This window comes from Polypterus senegalus, chromosome 1, assembly GCF_016835505.1.
Source record: "Polypterus senegalus isolate Bchr_013 chromosome 1, ASM1683550v1, whole genome shotgun sequence".
In the NCBI taxonomy this organism is placed as follows: domain Eukaryota; kingdom Metazoa; phylum Chordata; class Cladistia; order Polypteriformes; family Polypteridae; genus Polypterus; species Polypterus senegalus.
In genome coordinates this window covers 43,498,915-43,511,434 of record NC_053154.1, presented here as the reverse complement: position 1 = coordinate 43,511,434, position 12,520 = coordinate 43,498,915, and the positions used below count along the sequence as shown (strand labels likewise).

General features: G+C 38.9%; 1 protein-coding gene across 1 annotated transcript; it reads left to right on the top strand.

Moving 5' to 3' along the window:
- Positions 1-3,501: 3,501 nt before the first annotated feature.
- Positions 3,502-11,066, top strand: rpl27a (ribosomal protein L27a). Its single transcript, XM_039748372.1, has 5 exons — positions 3,502-3,559; positions 4,191-4,254; positions 4,452-4,527; positions 5,118-5,292; positions 10,893-11,066. The coding sequence occupies exons 1-5, from the start codon at positions 3,557-3,559 to the stop codon at positions 11,019-11,021; spliced, it is 447 nt and encodes a 148-aa protein (XP_039604306.1). The 5' UTR covers positions 3,502-3,556; the 3' UTR covers positions 11,022-11,066.
- The last annotated feature ends 1,454 nt before the right edge of the window (positions 11,067-12,520 follow it).

The window sequence follows — 12,520 nt, the reverse complement described above, 5'->3', positions numbered from 1 at the left end:
TGCTGGATTATGTGAATTTCCCCTTGGGATTAATAAAGTATCTATCTATCTATCTATCTATCTATCTATTACATAGTGCCTATCTATCTATCTATCTATCTATCTATCTATCTATCTATCTATCTATCTATCAAAGGAAATTCCCAATCCTCCCAACAAGCATCACAAGAAAATACATTACACTACCTCCCCAAAGTACGAAGATGGGACTTCAGTCTAAATTTAAATACAGTGGGATGCAAAAGTTTGGGCAACCTTGTTAATAGTCATTATTTTCCTGTATAAATCGTTGGTTGTTACGATAAAAAATGTCAGTTAAATATATCATATAGGAGACACACATAGTGATATTTGAGAAGTGAAATGAAGTTTATTGGATTTACAGAAAGTGTGCAATAATTGTTCAAACAAAATCAGGCAGGTGCATAAATTTGGGCACAACAAAAAAGAAATGAAATCAATATTTAGTAGATCCGCCTTTTGCAGAAATTACAGCTTCTAAACGCTTCCTGTAGGTTCCAATGAGAGTCTGGATTGTGGTTGAAGGTATTTTGGACCATTCCTCTTTACAAAACATCTCTAGTTCATTCAGGTTTGATGGCTTCCGAGCATGGACAGCTCTCTTTAACTCACACCACAGATTTTCAATTATATTCAGGTCTGGGGACTGAGATGGCCATTCCAGAACGTTATACTTGTTCCTCTGCATGAATGCCTTAGTGGATTTTGAGCAGTGTTTCGGGTCGTTGTCTTGTTGAAAGATCCAGCCCCGGCGCAGCTTCAGCTTTGTCACTGATTCCTGGACATTGGTCTCCAGAATCTGCTGATACTGAGTTGGAATCCATGCGTCCCTCAACTTTGACAAGATTCCCAGTCCCTGCACTGGCCACACAGCCCCACAGCATGATGGAACCACCACCATATTTTACTGTAGGTAGCAGGTGTTTTTCTTGGAATGCTGTGTTCTTTTTCCTCCATGCATAACGCCCCTTGTTATGCCCAAATAACTCAATTTTAGTTTCATCAGTCCACAGCACCTTATTCCAAAATGAAGCTGGCTTGTCCAAATGTGCTTGAGCAAACCTCAAGCGGCTCTGTTTGTGCTGTGGGCGGAGAAAAGGCTTCCTCTGCATCACTCTCGCATACAGCATCTCCTTGTGTAAAGTGCGCCGAATGGTTGAACGATGCACAGTGACTCCATCTGCTGCAAGATGATGATGTAGGTCTTTGGTGCTGGTCTGTGGGTTGACTCTGACTGTTCTCACCATTCGTCACTTCTGTCTTTCCGAAATCTTTCTTGGTCTGGCACTTCGAGCCTTAACTTGAACTGAGCCTGTGGTCTTCCATTTCCTCAATATGTTCCTAACTGTGGAAACAGACAGCTTAAATCTCTGGGACAGCTTTCTGTATCCTTCCCCTAAACCATGATGGTGAACAATCTTTGTCTTCAGGTCATTTGAGAGTTGTTTTGTGACCCCCATGTTGCTGCTCTTCAGAGAAAATTAAAGGAGGAGGGAAACTTACAATTGACCCCCTTAAATACTCTTTCTCATTATAGGATTCACCTGTGTATGTAGGTCAGGGGTCACTGAGCTTACCAAGCCAATTTGAGTTCCAATAATTAGTTCTAAAAGTTTTGGAATCAATAAAATGACAACGGTGCCCAAATGTATGCACCTGCCTGATTTTGTTTGAACAATTATTGCACACTTTCTGTAAATCCAATAAACTTCATTTCACTTCTCAAATATCACTGTGTGTGTCTCCTATATGATATATTTAACTGACATTTTATTATCGTAACAACCAACGATTTATACAGGAAAATAATGACTATTAACAAGGTTGCCCAAACCTTTGCATCCCACTGTATCAGAATAGGAAAAGTGGTCCTGACATCTAGAAGTACCGCATTTTAAAGTTTTGGGGCAGACACTGAAAAGCTTGTCACCACTCCATATATAGTGAGAGCATGGTATCTGCAAAAGAGATTGATAAGAGGGTCTAAGCACCCTCAAGGTAAGATACCTAACAAGAAGATCTGAAGTATAATTAGGATCCAGGTTATTTAGGGCTTTAAGCACAACCAAAAAGCACCTTAAACTCAATCCTTTACCTAACAGGCAGCCAACAAAAAGAGGCCAAAACAGGAATGATGTGTTCCTTTTTTCAAGAACAGGTTAATAACCTGGCCGCAACATTTTGAACCAGTTGCAGATGACCTAAAGCCGACTGACTAATTTCAGAGTACAATGAGTTATACTAATCTAACTGGTTAAAAATAAAAGCATGGATACGTGTTTCCAGGTTTTTAGCTAATAAAAAGCCTTAATTTTATGTTTCTAAAATGGAACAAACTACCCTTGACTGCTACATTTATCTCTCAGTCAAAACAGAGGAAAAACTTAAAAATCACACCCAGATTTTCTGCATATGTTTAAATATGTGGGGAAAAGGAACCATGCTTACTAACAAGACTCTTAACTGGAGTAAAAACCAGCACTTTTGTCTTTAATTTCATTTAGCTGGATAACATTTTTTGCCATCCAGCTTTTAACATCCTTAAGGCAATCAAACGATTTATTTATTAAGCTTGCACTATTTGACTTCAGAGGAATATACAACTGTATGTCATCTGCATAACAGTGAAATGCAATGCCATGACACTGAATGACCGATTAAAGATTGAGCATAAAAGTGTGGAGGCCAAAATGGAGGTGAGAGACTCTACAGGTCACAATAGTAGAGGATGAGAAAATCCTATCAATAGAGATGAAAAAGATCTAAATAAGATTTAAACCAGGCAAGGGCTGTGCTTTTGATACCTACCAAATGCTCCTTCAGCTGATCTATCACAACGGTAGGACAATCATTTCAAAAGCAGCACTTAGATCTAGCACGATCAAACAGATACAGTCCCTAGCATCAATTGGCTGTAAAAGATCATTTGCCACTCACAACTGAGCAGATTCTGTGCTGTTAATTATTCTCATAACTCAAATGTTTATAAAAGGAGTGAAAACCCCAGTGTCTCTGCTGCCCATGGGTTTAAATCATCTCATCAGTATCAGTGAGTGAACAGGTAAATGGGCAAAACTGGACAGATGCATAAAAACTTAACTAGTTTTAAGATAAATATAGGGCATTTTTATTTAGCTTCAAAATCAAGTATCTGCATACCAAAGGATGAACTTTCCACTTAGTTTTAAGTTGCTTAAATCTTCTATCAGCGTTTAAAAATTAAAAATAATATAACTACAAGTATGCTGTTTAGCTATGTTATGCTATCAAAAGACCATTTATTTATTACAGTTCAGTGGCGTAGGAAAATAAAAATGCTCTGGATCGACGCCGAATGTAAAAATGATACTTAACATTTCTACGTGCTAGTATTAAATAGGAACAGACCCTTCTAACAAAGATGTTCTGCAGTGCCTCCTCCTTTCCAGTAGAGGTCCCTCAGTATCGCGAAGATGGTGTGTCGGCGCGAATCTCAAACCTCGATTAAAAGTCGCGAGACTTCCCTTTCGCTTCCTCTTTGCGTCACCCTCAAAAAATGGTAGGTGATGTTTAGCTGCATCTGGCTTATGTAGAAAAGTAAAATCCGTAACCATCTTGCACTTTAGAGCTTTGGAAAAGCAGATTTCTCATGTATATAATACCTAGCTTAATATGTTATATATGGCCAAAGCAAAGGTATTGTTGAAGATGGATAAAAATGATTATGAAGGCGTGCGGCTCTTACGCCGCTTTCTCCGCTGTTTAGCTAAAGTATGGTGGAAAGGCCTTTTCACGTGAGGTTAATGTCATTTTGTAAGTTTTATGTAAACGCTTTGTAAAATGAGTGTCTTCGTCGTTTTTGGAAAGTGTATTTGTTACAAGTTTTGCCTTATTGGAGTTTATGGAATTTTAAAGTGCAAAGGACACTACGTTTAAGTGTTTCGAGTACTGTGTACTGGTGAGGTTTGTTTTCAGTGCTACAGCAAGAGCGTACGGCCTTCTGTTGTTTCTTTCTTTTGAATTCTGGCTAATGTGTTTCAGGGCACGTGTATCGTAAAACGTGGCCGTGGAGAATTTGTGGGCACAAGAGAAAATGTCAGCCAAGAGCATTAATGGCAGGGTTCCTTTGATAAAATCAACTTGATTGACATTGTAGAATTAACGAGCATCATTTTAATGTTCACTTGCAGCCATCCAAAACACGCAAAACCAGGAAGCTAAGAGGGCACGTCAGCCACGGCCATGGCCGTGTTGGTAAGTACCCTTTGGGTTCTGTATGGTGGTTAGGCCTAAAACCTAAATAATTCTGTGATATCTTGATGTGAACTCGTAACTTCATACAAGATTAACATTTTCAAACCCGTGTCATCCATATCATCAAACAGCGATCTGAGTGGTAGTTGAATTGAAAACGAAAAACATGCCCTTTAACTATCTGTCTCTCCATACAGGCAAGCACAGGAAGCACCCTGGAGGTCGTGGTAATGCTGGTGGTATGCATCACCACAGAATTAACTTTGACAAATAGTAAGTTTGTTAATGTTTTATTCTTGAGATATTCACGAGTCTCCTGTGGACATTGGATGTAGGTTTGCTATACTTGCAATCCATCCCGCAGGATGTAACGGATCACATTTGTCAAGTGTGTGGTGTTTTTTATTGCCGTGTTCAAATAGCGCGAAAATGTAAATTGCTTTCTTATATTCGTCAAACAAAGGATACTTTTTTAATCAGTCACTTCTGAGGTGGAGGGGTTTTTAGTTTAATGTATGTGATTTGCTCCTTGGAGTTAGTAACAGCATAGAGTTTAAAGGTTTCAGTGCTGCACTTTTCTACACTTAAATATGACCCACATTACGTAATATGTGAATTTCCCCTTGGGATTAATAAACTATCTATCTATCATATGCAAAGTTAATTTAGCCAGAAAAATGAAACCACCTCAGCTCAATGTGTACATACGGACTTAAGCCAAGTGGTGTACTTCAAATTATTTCTTTATAACTGTTACAGGATGGGATTATGTTTTGTTTACTTGAATTATTTGAGTATTTTAGTGTTGGTGCTGATTTAAAGATCTATCTGCATAATAAACATTTGCTAATTTATTTTGTCAGCCACCCCGGTTACTTTGGTAAAGTGGGTATGAGACACTACCACCTGAAGAGGAATATGTACTTTTGCCCAACAATTAACTTAGACAAGCTTTGGACACTTGTCAGTGAGCAGACTAGGCTGAACTATGGCAAGAAGCTAGACGGCCCTGCTCCCATCATTGATGTAGTGCGTGCTGTAAGTAGCTTTTAACTTTGGTTCCTTTTATTTTTTGTACACATCGAAATTGTACCTGCAACTTTGGTTACACTAACTTTTATTTCTATGTATATTTGGACTATTGATAATTTGTCTGTTAGATGCCCTTTCCTCTGCCTTCCTAACTGGTCCTGACCAGGCATTTTATTTATTTTAACCAATGAGTGGCATATTGTGCAAGTTTCTTACATAAAACAATGAATGCATATCAATTCTTTTAGGCAGTACCCTTCACAGACCATAATAGGAAGTTTTTTTACAGAATGTGGAGGAGTAGACTCCATGTGCATTTGTCTCTTTTGCTTTTGGAAAAAACGTGTAGGCAGCCCGTGTGTTAGGAATTGTTTTTTTTATATGCTTATTTTAAAAATGCACAAACATTTTGTCATACAGAACAAGCCAAATGTAAAGGTCTACAGTCATTTTTACTTTGCTTCCCATAAGGAACTTTGAATAAAGTTAATATAATATATATATATGCATTTGGCCAAATGATTATTTAGATTAAAAAAAAACAAACAAACAACCAGCTAAAGCTGTTATACATTACTTACAAAGCAAATGCATCTCTTGAGGTTCTTTGGGCCTAGTCTGGCGGATTTCCTTGGCACCCGCGTTAGACAAGTGAAGTGCATATAAAATTTTACAATTATTAGAGTGTTCAAGCATTTTGCAGTGCAAATGGGAATAACCCGCTTTTGAAACTTGCAGTTTTCAAGCTTTAAAGGATGTTTGGTATTTTTCAAGTCAACGTTTCTTCACAAATATTACCATTTAAATTGTGTTCTAAAGTTAAGCGTTTTCTATAAATTTAAAACACACTAGTATTTTACAGTGGTGTCTCGGTTTAGCTGCTGTGTTCCTTCATGCTTATGTGTTTTATTTGCATTCTCCTTAAAAGGTCAACATTTTCATCTTTGAACTGTACATTTTGCCCCAGTTGGATGTGAGTTGGGAATGTGGAAAAGTGATTCTTCCTCTGCATCCTCACCAATTTCTCATGGAGGCTAATTTAATGTGAAGGTTTTATCAGCGTTTGTAGAGCCAAGGAGTATTCTACATTTTGCTGCTTTAAAATGAGTTGCCGAGCTATATAATGTCTGTATAGTGTAGTACTGTGCTAATGGTTTGATATCATTCATTCATTCTCGATTGGCTACAAACATTTGCAGAAACTTCCTGAAAGTGCCAAACTGCTGCCATCATGTTTTCTTAATCGTTTGTGCCTCATCTGCAAGCTTGTTGTCCACTTTCATTCACAGCAGTAGCCATGTAAGATTCCAGTGCCATGTTTAGCAGAAGTTTACTGTAGCTAAGGGAAGGCAGCCTGATTAGTGCATCATTCACAACGTTTGAAGGGGAATTGCATGGGTATATTTGTAGTATTCTGCTGCTGTGGTGCTCCCAGTCTCAGAGTGACCGTACTTTCTTACCCTTTATGGAAGCTTGCAATCCTTAAAATTAGCACTCCTTGTGGCTGCACAAGTTGGGATTCTTTGGTGACCTGGGGTGATGGTATCGTACATCAGTGTTTTGAAATAACAGTGCAAACTTTTAAAACATTGCACAGCCCTAGTCTAGTGTGGGAGTTGTAAAACAATATCTAGGTAGCTGTTAAATATGCAGGGCAGCATGTTTTGTCGTTGTAACATAGGCAGCCGTTTCAGGCCAGCCGAGATTCCTTAAATGGATGCAGGGAACACCGGGGTGGTGATAGGCGGGTATAAGTGGGTCTCAACTTGTTCTGCATTTCCACAGATGTTAACGGGCACATGAAACCCCCAAACATTTTCTCTCCAACTGAATTTCAGTTTTCATCTAGTGCCATTCATACATATGAAGCTAACTAGTTTTGATGTGGGTGAATATGTAGCATTGGTCACTAATACTGAGGCTTGGTACAGTAAAATTTGTATCCTTTTGTGTTTTTGTTATCACTTGTCTCAGAACAGCCCTGGTGGCATGTGTAGTAGCTAAGCAATAAGCTCTTGTCACAGGTAAGCAGCTAGTTAGTTGGCTAAGCAGCGGGAGTTAGAAGCACATAATCCCCCAGCTGTCCCATCTACTAGAGTATTTCCTTACCCCCTTCACTAGATGCTAGAGGATCTTTATCAAAAACTGTAGGACGTTTAAATTCTGGAAAAATAAGCATAGCTGAGTTGTCCCGCTCAACTCTGCACAATGCCACTTGGTAGACTGATTGATAAGACTTAATGTATGCCTACTAGGGTTTTCAGATCGAATGTCATTATTCAAATATAATTTGAGTTAAATACATAATTCAAAAGCAAAACCTGACATTAATCCTGACCTGCACTAATTTGTACATTGTTACTCCAGACGTCCTACACAAAGCTGCAGTGTTGATCCGTCTTGCACTTCACTTCCAAAATGGGCCATTTTATTTAACTTAAAATGGCTTTACTGTCTTCATTAAAAAAAACCTGCAGCTTACCCCCTTCATTACATAATAGTAGCCCCGATCCCATTACTTTTCAGTTTGATCTACAAGTATACTTGGAGCAGTTTCCTTAAATGCATCTCCTGTGTACTTAAAGTATCGTTTTGCATCAGATTCTGTCCCATTTACCCTTAAAACCTAAATTGTTTAATGCTAAAACCTTCTCATTAAAGCAAATGGAAAATATCCCAATTCTGATTTTCCTTTTGTTATAACAGCTTCAAAACCCCGAACATAAAGAGCCTCATCATCCAACACGTATTAGGCTGTTGGCTTTACAATGCTTAAAACAATTACAATATTCCGCCAACCATTTATTAAAATACTGCTTCATCTCTAAAGGAGCAAAACAAATAGATTTTGAATTGATACTCCGGCGATCCTGCTTGTTTCATGTGCGTCGACTGGATTTTTTTTTTTTTTTTTGGAGCAATACAAACCATACCTGCCGCATGCTCATTGGCATATCCAGAATAATGCACTTTCATCTTGCCTGCTGTCTTCTGTTGCTTGCTGTCAGTTTGGCAGCAGGGTATGTCACAATAAGTTTACACAACAAGTGTCATGAGGTGCCAGCATGCGTGGCTCATAAGGATTTCATCTTGGCCTGAGAAGGACTCTCGCTCCTGGTCACCTTACTAGACTAAAAGAAAGACGGTGGTGCAGATGCTTCGGATTTTGATGGCTTTCATTTAAATAACAGATGTCCCAAGTCCTGCTAGTAAACCCCCCACTGTTGGTGTGTGTGTGTGCTTACTGTGGACACCACTACACCCATTACTATAACAAAGTGTACAAAAGCATGTATAAACATGTCTAGAATCGTTAACCTATTTTGGTTTATTCAAATATTTAAATTATTTATTTTGAATATTCAAAACTTGTTTTTTTGGCTTATTTTGACAGCCCTAATACATATCTGTCATAGTTTAACTTCATTCATTCATTCTACTCTCGTGATATTCATTGATTCCAGGAATTTGTGGTCCCCTCTTGTATGTGGTATTTTGTATATTTAATATTTATAGCTTATTTTTTTTGCCCACTGTGTGTCTTCCAAACAAATGACACATGTAAGCGCAGCCATTCACAGAATTGGGTTTGCCAGTGGGCACAAAGTGACATGATCAAAAAGCAGCGCAAAGTTTACACACGCTGATTGATTTGATTAGCATTTGTTTATTCAGTGGTGTTAAATGTTAAACACTAATAATGAACTTCTCTGCATTGGCTGGCAGTTGAGTGTTCTGGGCAGAAATAGGCATTCATTCACAGATTGGGTTCAACCGTTTCATATTCTTCCCTTTATAGTTGAAGCAAAAGTGCGATCCAAGTAAGCTTAATAGTGCTGTGAGGTGTCTTTGGCCCCCAACCCTCAAATTTGTATTATTTCCTCATCATGTGTAAAGAATAAGGCGTTATGAATTATATTGTAAAGACTCAAGTGACTGAAATTTAACAACATGGCCCTTCACAAAACCAGCATTCTAATTGTGCACCACACGTGATCAAATTGAAAGTGGAGCCTGGACTCTGGATTCTTCCTGAACTACCCCATAAAATCCAGTGGACATTGCTGACCCAATTCAAACACATCAGTAGCTCCCACCTCCTGGAGTTCAGTAGGATTTTTGGTTTGCTTTTATTTATTGAGCCACTCTGAGCCTGTATGTGTTTCACAATTGAAGCAACTGAATGGATTTAACTTTAATTTCCTCCACACCCTGATTATTTAGTGGAAGGCTTTTATTTGTAGCTACTTAGAAAACAATGTAAAAATAAGTGAGTCTTTACTTGGAAACTACTACTTTTGGCAAATAATATAGAGCAACATTTTAAAACAAGCACGACGCAGAGAGAGTAAATCAGTTGGTCACGACGACGAGACTTGCACCGTAGCACACAAGTATCAGTGCTATGGACGGCAGCAGTCGTTGAAGGAATAAGATGCTGGGCTAAACGGAGTAGTTACCCCAATTACAGTGGGATCAAAAATGTAATACAGGTGACCCAAACATTCAACTTGTATTTTTAAATTTAAGGAAACCATCCAGCCTGCTTGTGAACTCAGTGTTAGCTGCTATAGCTAAGTAAGGAGTGCTTATGGCACCTATGGAATGTGCACCGGGCAAAGTCGGCTCCCACTTTTTACTTTGATCACTAAGCTCCTCTGAGCAAATGCTTTTTTTCCCCTCTTGTAGTGTTACACCAGCACATGTCACTTGGTTTTAATAAAATAACCTGAACTGCAGGCTTTTTCCTACAATTATAAGGATTGTGCAGATCTTCTAGACTGCATTTGTCCTCTAGAATACATCGTCTGGTTTGTGCAGTTTGCCTTTGGTCTTTTTGTTTTTATCCTAGTAATGATTTTCCAAGTAGATTCAAAAACTGCCATCGACCCCTTAATCCTGGTATCCACTGGCAGGTGGTTGACTTCTTTCAAATGTGAAAACTCAAGTTATTTGGGCCGTTCACAACTTTGTTTTATGTGTAATTGGGGAAACTGTAGAGTTGGAGACACATTCCCATAGTCCTGAAGGAGCTCCTTCTCTCTGTTGCTGCCCGTCTGTAACCATCATCTTCCCTTGGCTTGTGTGCTCATTGCTTAGGTTTTTTGAGACCTGAGACTTGCGCTTTTAAAACATTTTTTAGGTTTCATGTTGTAGAGAATGGGAGCCAAGTAACAATGTGTGGCTTTGGTAACCTGGGCACATTACGATGTAATGCAGAAGTGGAGACTAAACTAGAGATATTTTGGTGTAGTCCAGCTGATCCAGTAATTTATTGTCTGTTTAGCTGCCACAATATAAAAGGAGATGTCCTCACTTTGTACTTGAGTTATTATTCAGAGCTGGGAGAGTTGTGCTTGTGGATCTAGAAGTACAGGATCTCCTCCTCCTAATGCTTTGTGTGTTTTCACAGAACTGGGCCAAGTAAATGCCAGCTCAGTTCTAATAAAAAGTGCCAATGGATCTTTTGGTTGCACAGTTCCAAAGTGTCGTCCTCCTAAAATTACGTGAAAAGGGATTGTTCTGCACTGTGGACATTGGTTCTGTTTCTTTTTTGTAAGTATTTCAAATGTTTAATTCTGATTTTTTTTTTTTTTGTCATTTAGGGTTATTTCAAGGTGTTGGGCAAAGGCAAGTTACCAAAACAGCCAGTTATTGTGAAAGCGAAATTCTTCAGCAGAAGAGCCGAAGAAAAAATCAAGGGAGCTGGTGGAGCCTGTGTGTTAATGGCTTAAAGTTCTAATTCCTCTGCGTTCAGTAAAATTTCTTTTTAAAAGAAATAATGTGTTGACTCGTTTCTTGGCCTCTGCAATTATCTGCTCATTTGTCAGTTATGAATATTGGACCTTGTGAATGGCTGAGCAGAAGTCCTTCAAAGAGAAGCCATGTTTGTACTTGTGCTGCTTTCAGCTGATTGTGTGTTGAGCTTTGGGCGCCCCTCCAAACCCCCAGCAGCGCACACCTCTGTTACAGCCGAGCAGTTAGCATTTATTTAACAGACATGTTAGGATTTGTGTTGCAAGTCAACTTGTTTAAAGTCACATTTATTGAAAGCATTTACTCCATCTGTTTTTAAATGCAATAATTTGTGGAAAGCAGGTGTCCACTTTGTTGTTGATCAAGTGTTTAGTGGGCAACATTCTGAAAATGTGAGCACTTCATTTAGAAATGTCGTCTAAACGTCCTGTTTGGAAGGCTGCAGGTCCTTGTTTGTAGTCCTTAATCACTCCATTCATGAAGTCCTGCTTCCGTAAACGTGCTGGTTATCCATCTTGTCCAGGAGCTGAGGCTCCGTTTGTTCAGTGTGGACCGATTGCAGAGGTTCAGCCAGTTTAAACAGCTGAAACAACCCATCTGAGCATGAAGGTAAATAATTTAAAATGAAGGAAAGCAACAAAAGCCCTGGGGGATTTTATGAAGTGTGCTTAGCAAGTCTCACTTAAATCAGGATGCTGGGCTTAATTTGTGGTGGATTTGGTTCCACCAGAGAGGATCAGGGCAAGTCGCGCTTAGTGAGAGTAGCAGATTGTCACGTCTGTGCCAGTCTGAAGATTCAGCTTAGTGCAGTTCTGGATTGACAGTTCATGAAATTCCTGCTTCAAAGAAGATCTCAGAGGAGGTGTGGAGTTTTAGCAGATCTAATGTGCTGAATTCTCATTTTAAATTAATCTTGCTGGTTTATTACAGAATGGTAAAGTATTGTGACCATAACTGTTGTCATTCTTTCATCTTTGTGTATTTAATGTTGAACATTCTTAACAGCTGCACTATGTATTGAAAAATTACAAGAATATCTCACATTTAAATAACTCATTCATCCACATTACTGCTTTTTGATGAAACACAAACGTTTTAAAGAAATAGTTAAAGGTTCAGTTCTAAAAGCACCAATAAGCCTGTAGCCCTCGATTATTAAGACCAAGACACCTGGAACGCCTGCTGTGCTCCTGTACTATGAAGAGCGCAGACAAGGCATGCAAAAGTCTGGGCAACGTTTGTTACTGTAAACAGTTAAGTGAGCAGAAGGTGAGCCGATCTCCAGAAGGCAGGAACGGAAAGATGACCCATTTTAGCATTTTGTGTGGGATTAGTGTGTTCATTTTATTTTGTACAATTGTCCAGTGGAAAAAGGAAAGGAGTGCCATGTAAATGTCTGTGGTCTCAGATCATTTTTCGCCCCCAAGGTCTCGGACCTTAACTAGCTTGTTAGGTCTTTGACTTGTTCACAGTCACT

What these genes read in the sequence shown, in the direction of transcription:
- rpl27a (XM_039748372.1), top strand. An exon ending in AGAATTAACTTTGACAAATA is followed by an intron (nt 4,528 to 5,117) that starts GTAAGTTTGTTA and finishes TTATTTTGTCAG; the next exon opens with CCACCCCGGTTACTTTGGTA. An exon ending in TCATTGATGTAGTGCGTGCT is followed by an intron (nt 5,293 to 10,892) that starts GTAAGTAGCTTT and finishes TTTGTCATTTAG; the next exon opens with GGTTATTTCAAGGTGTTGGG.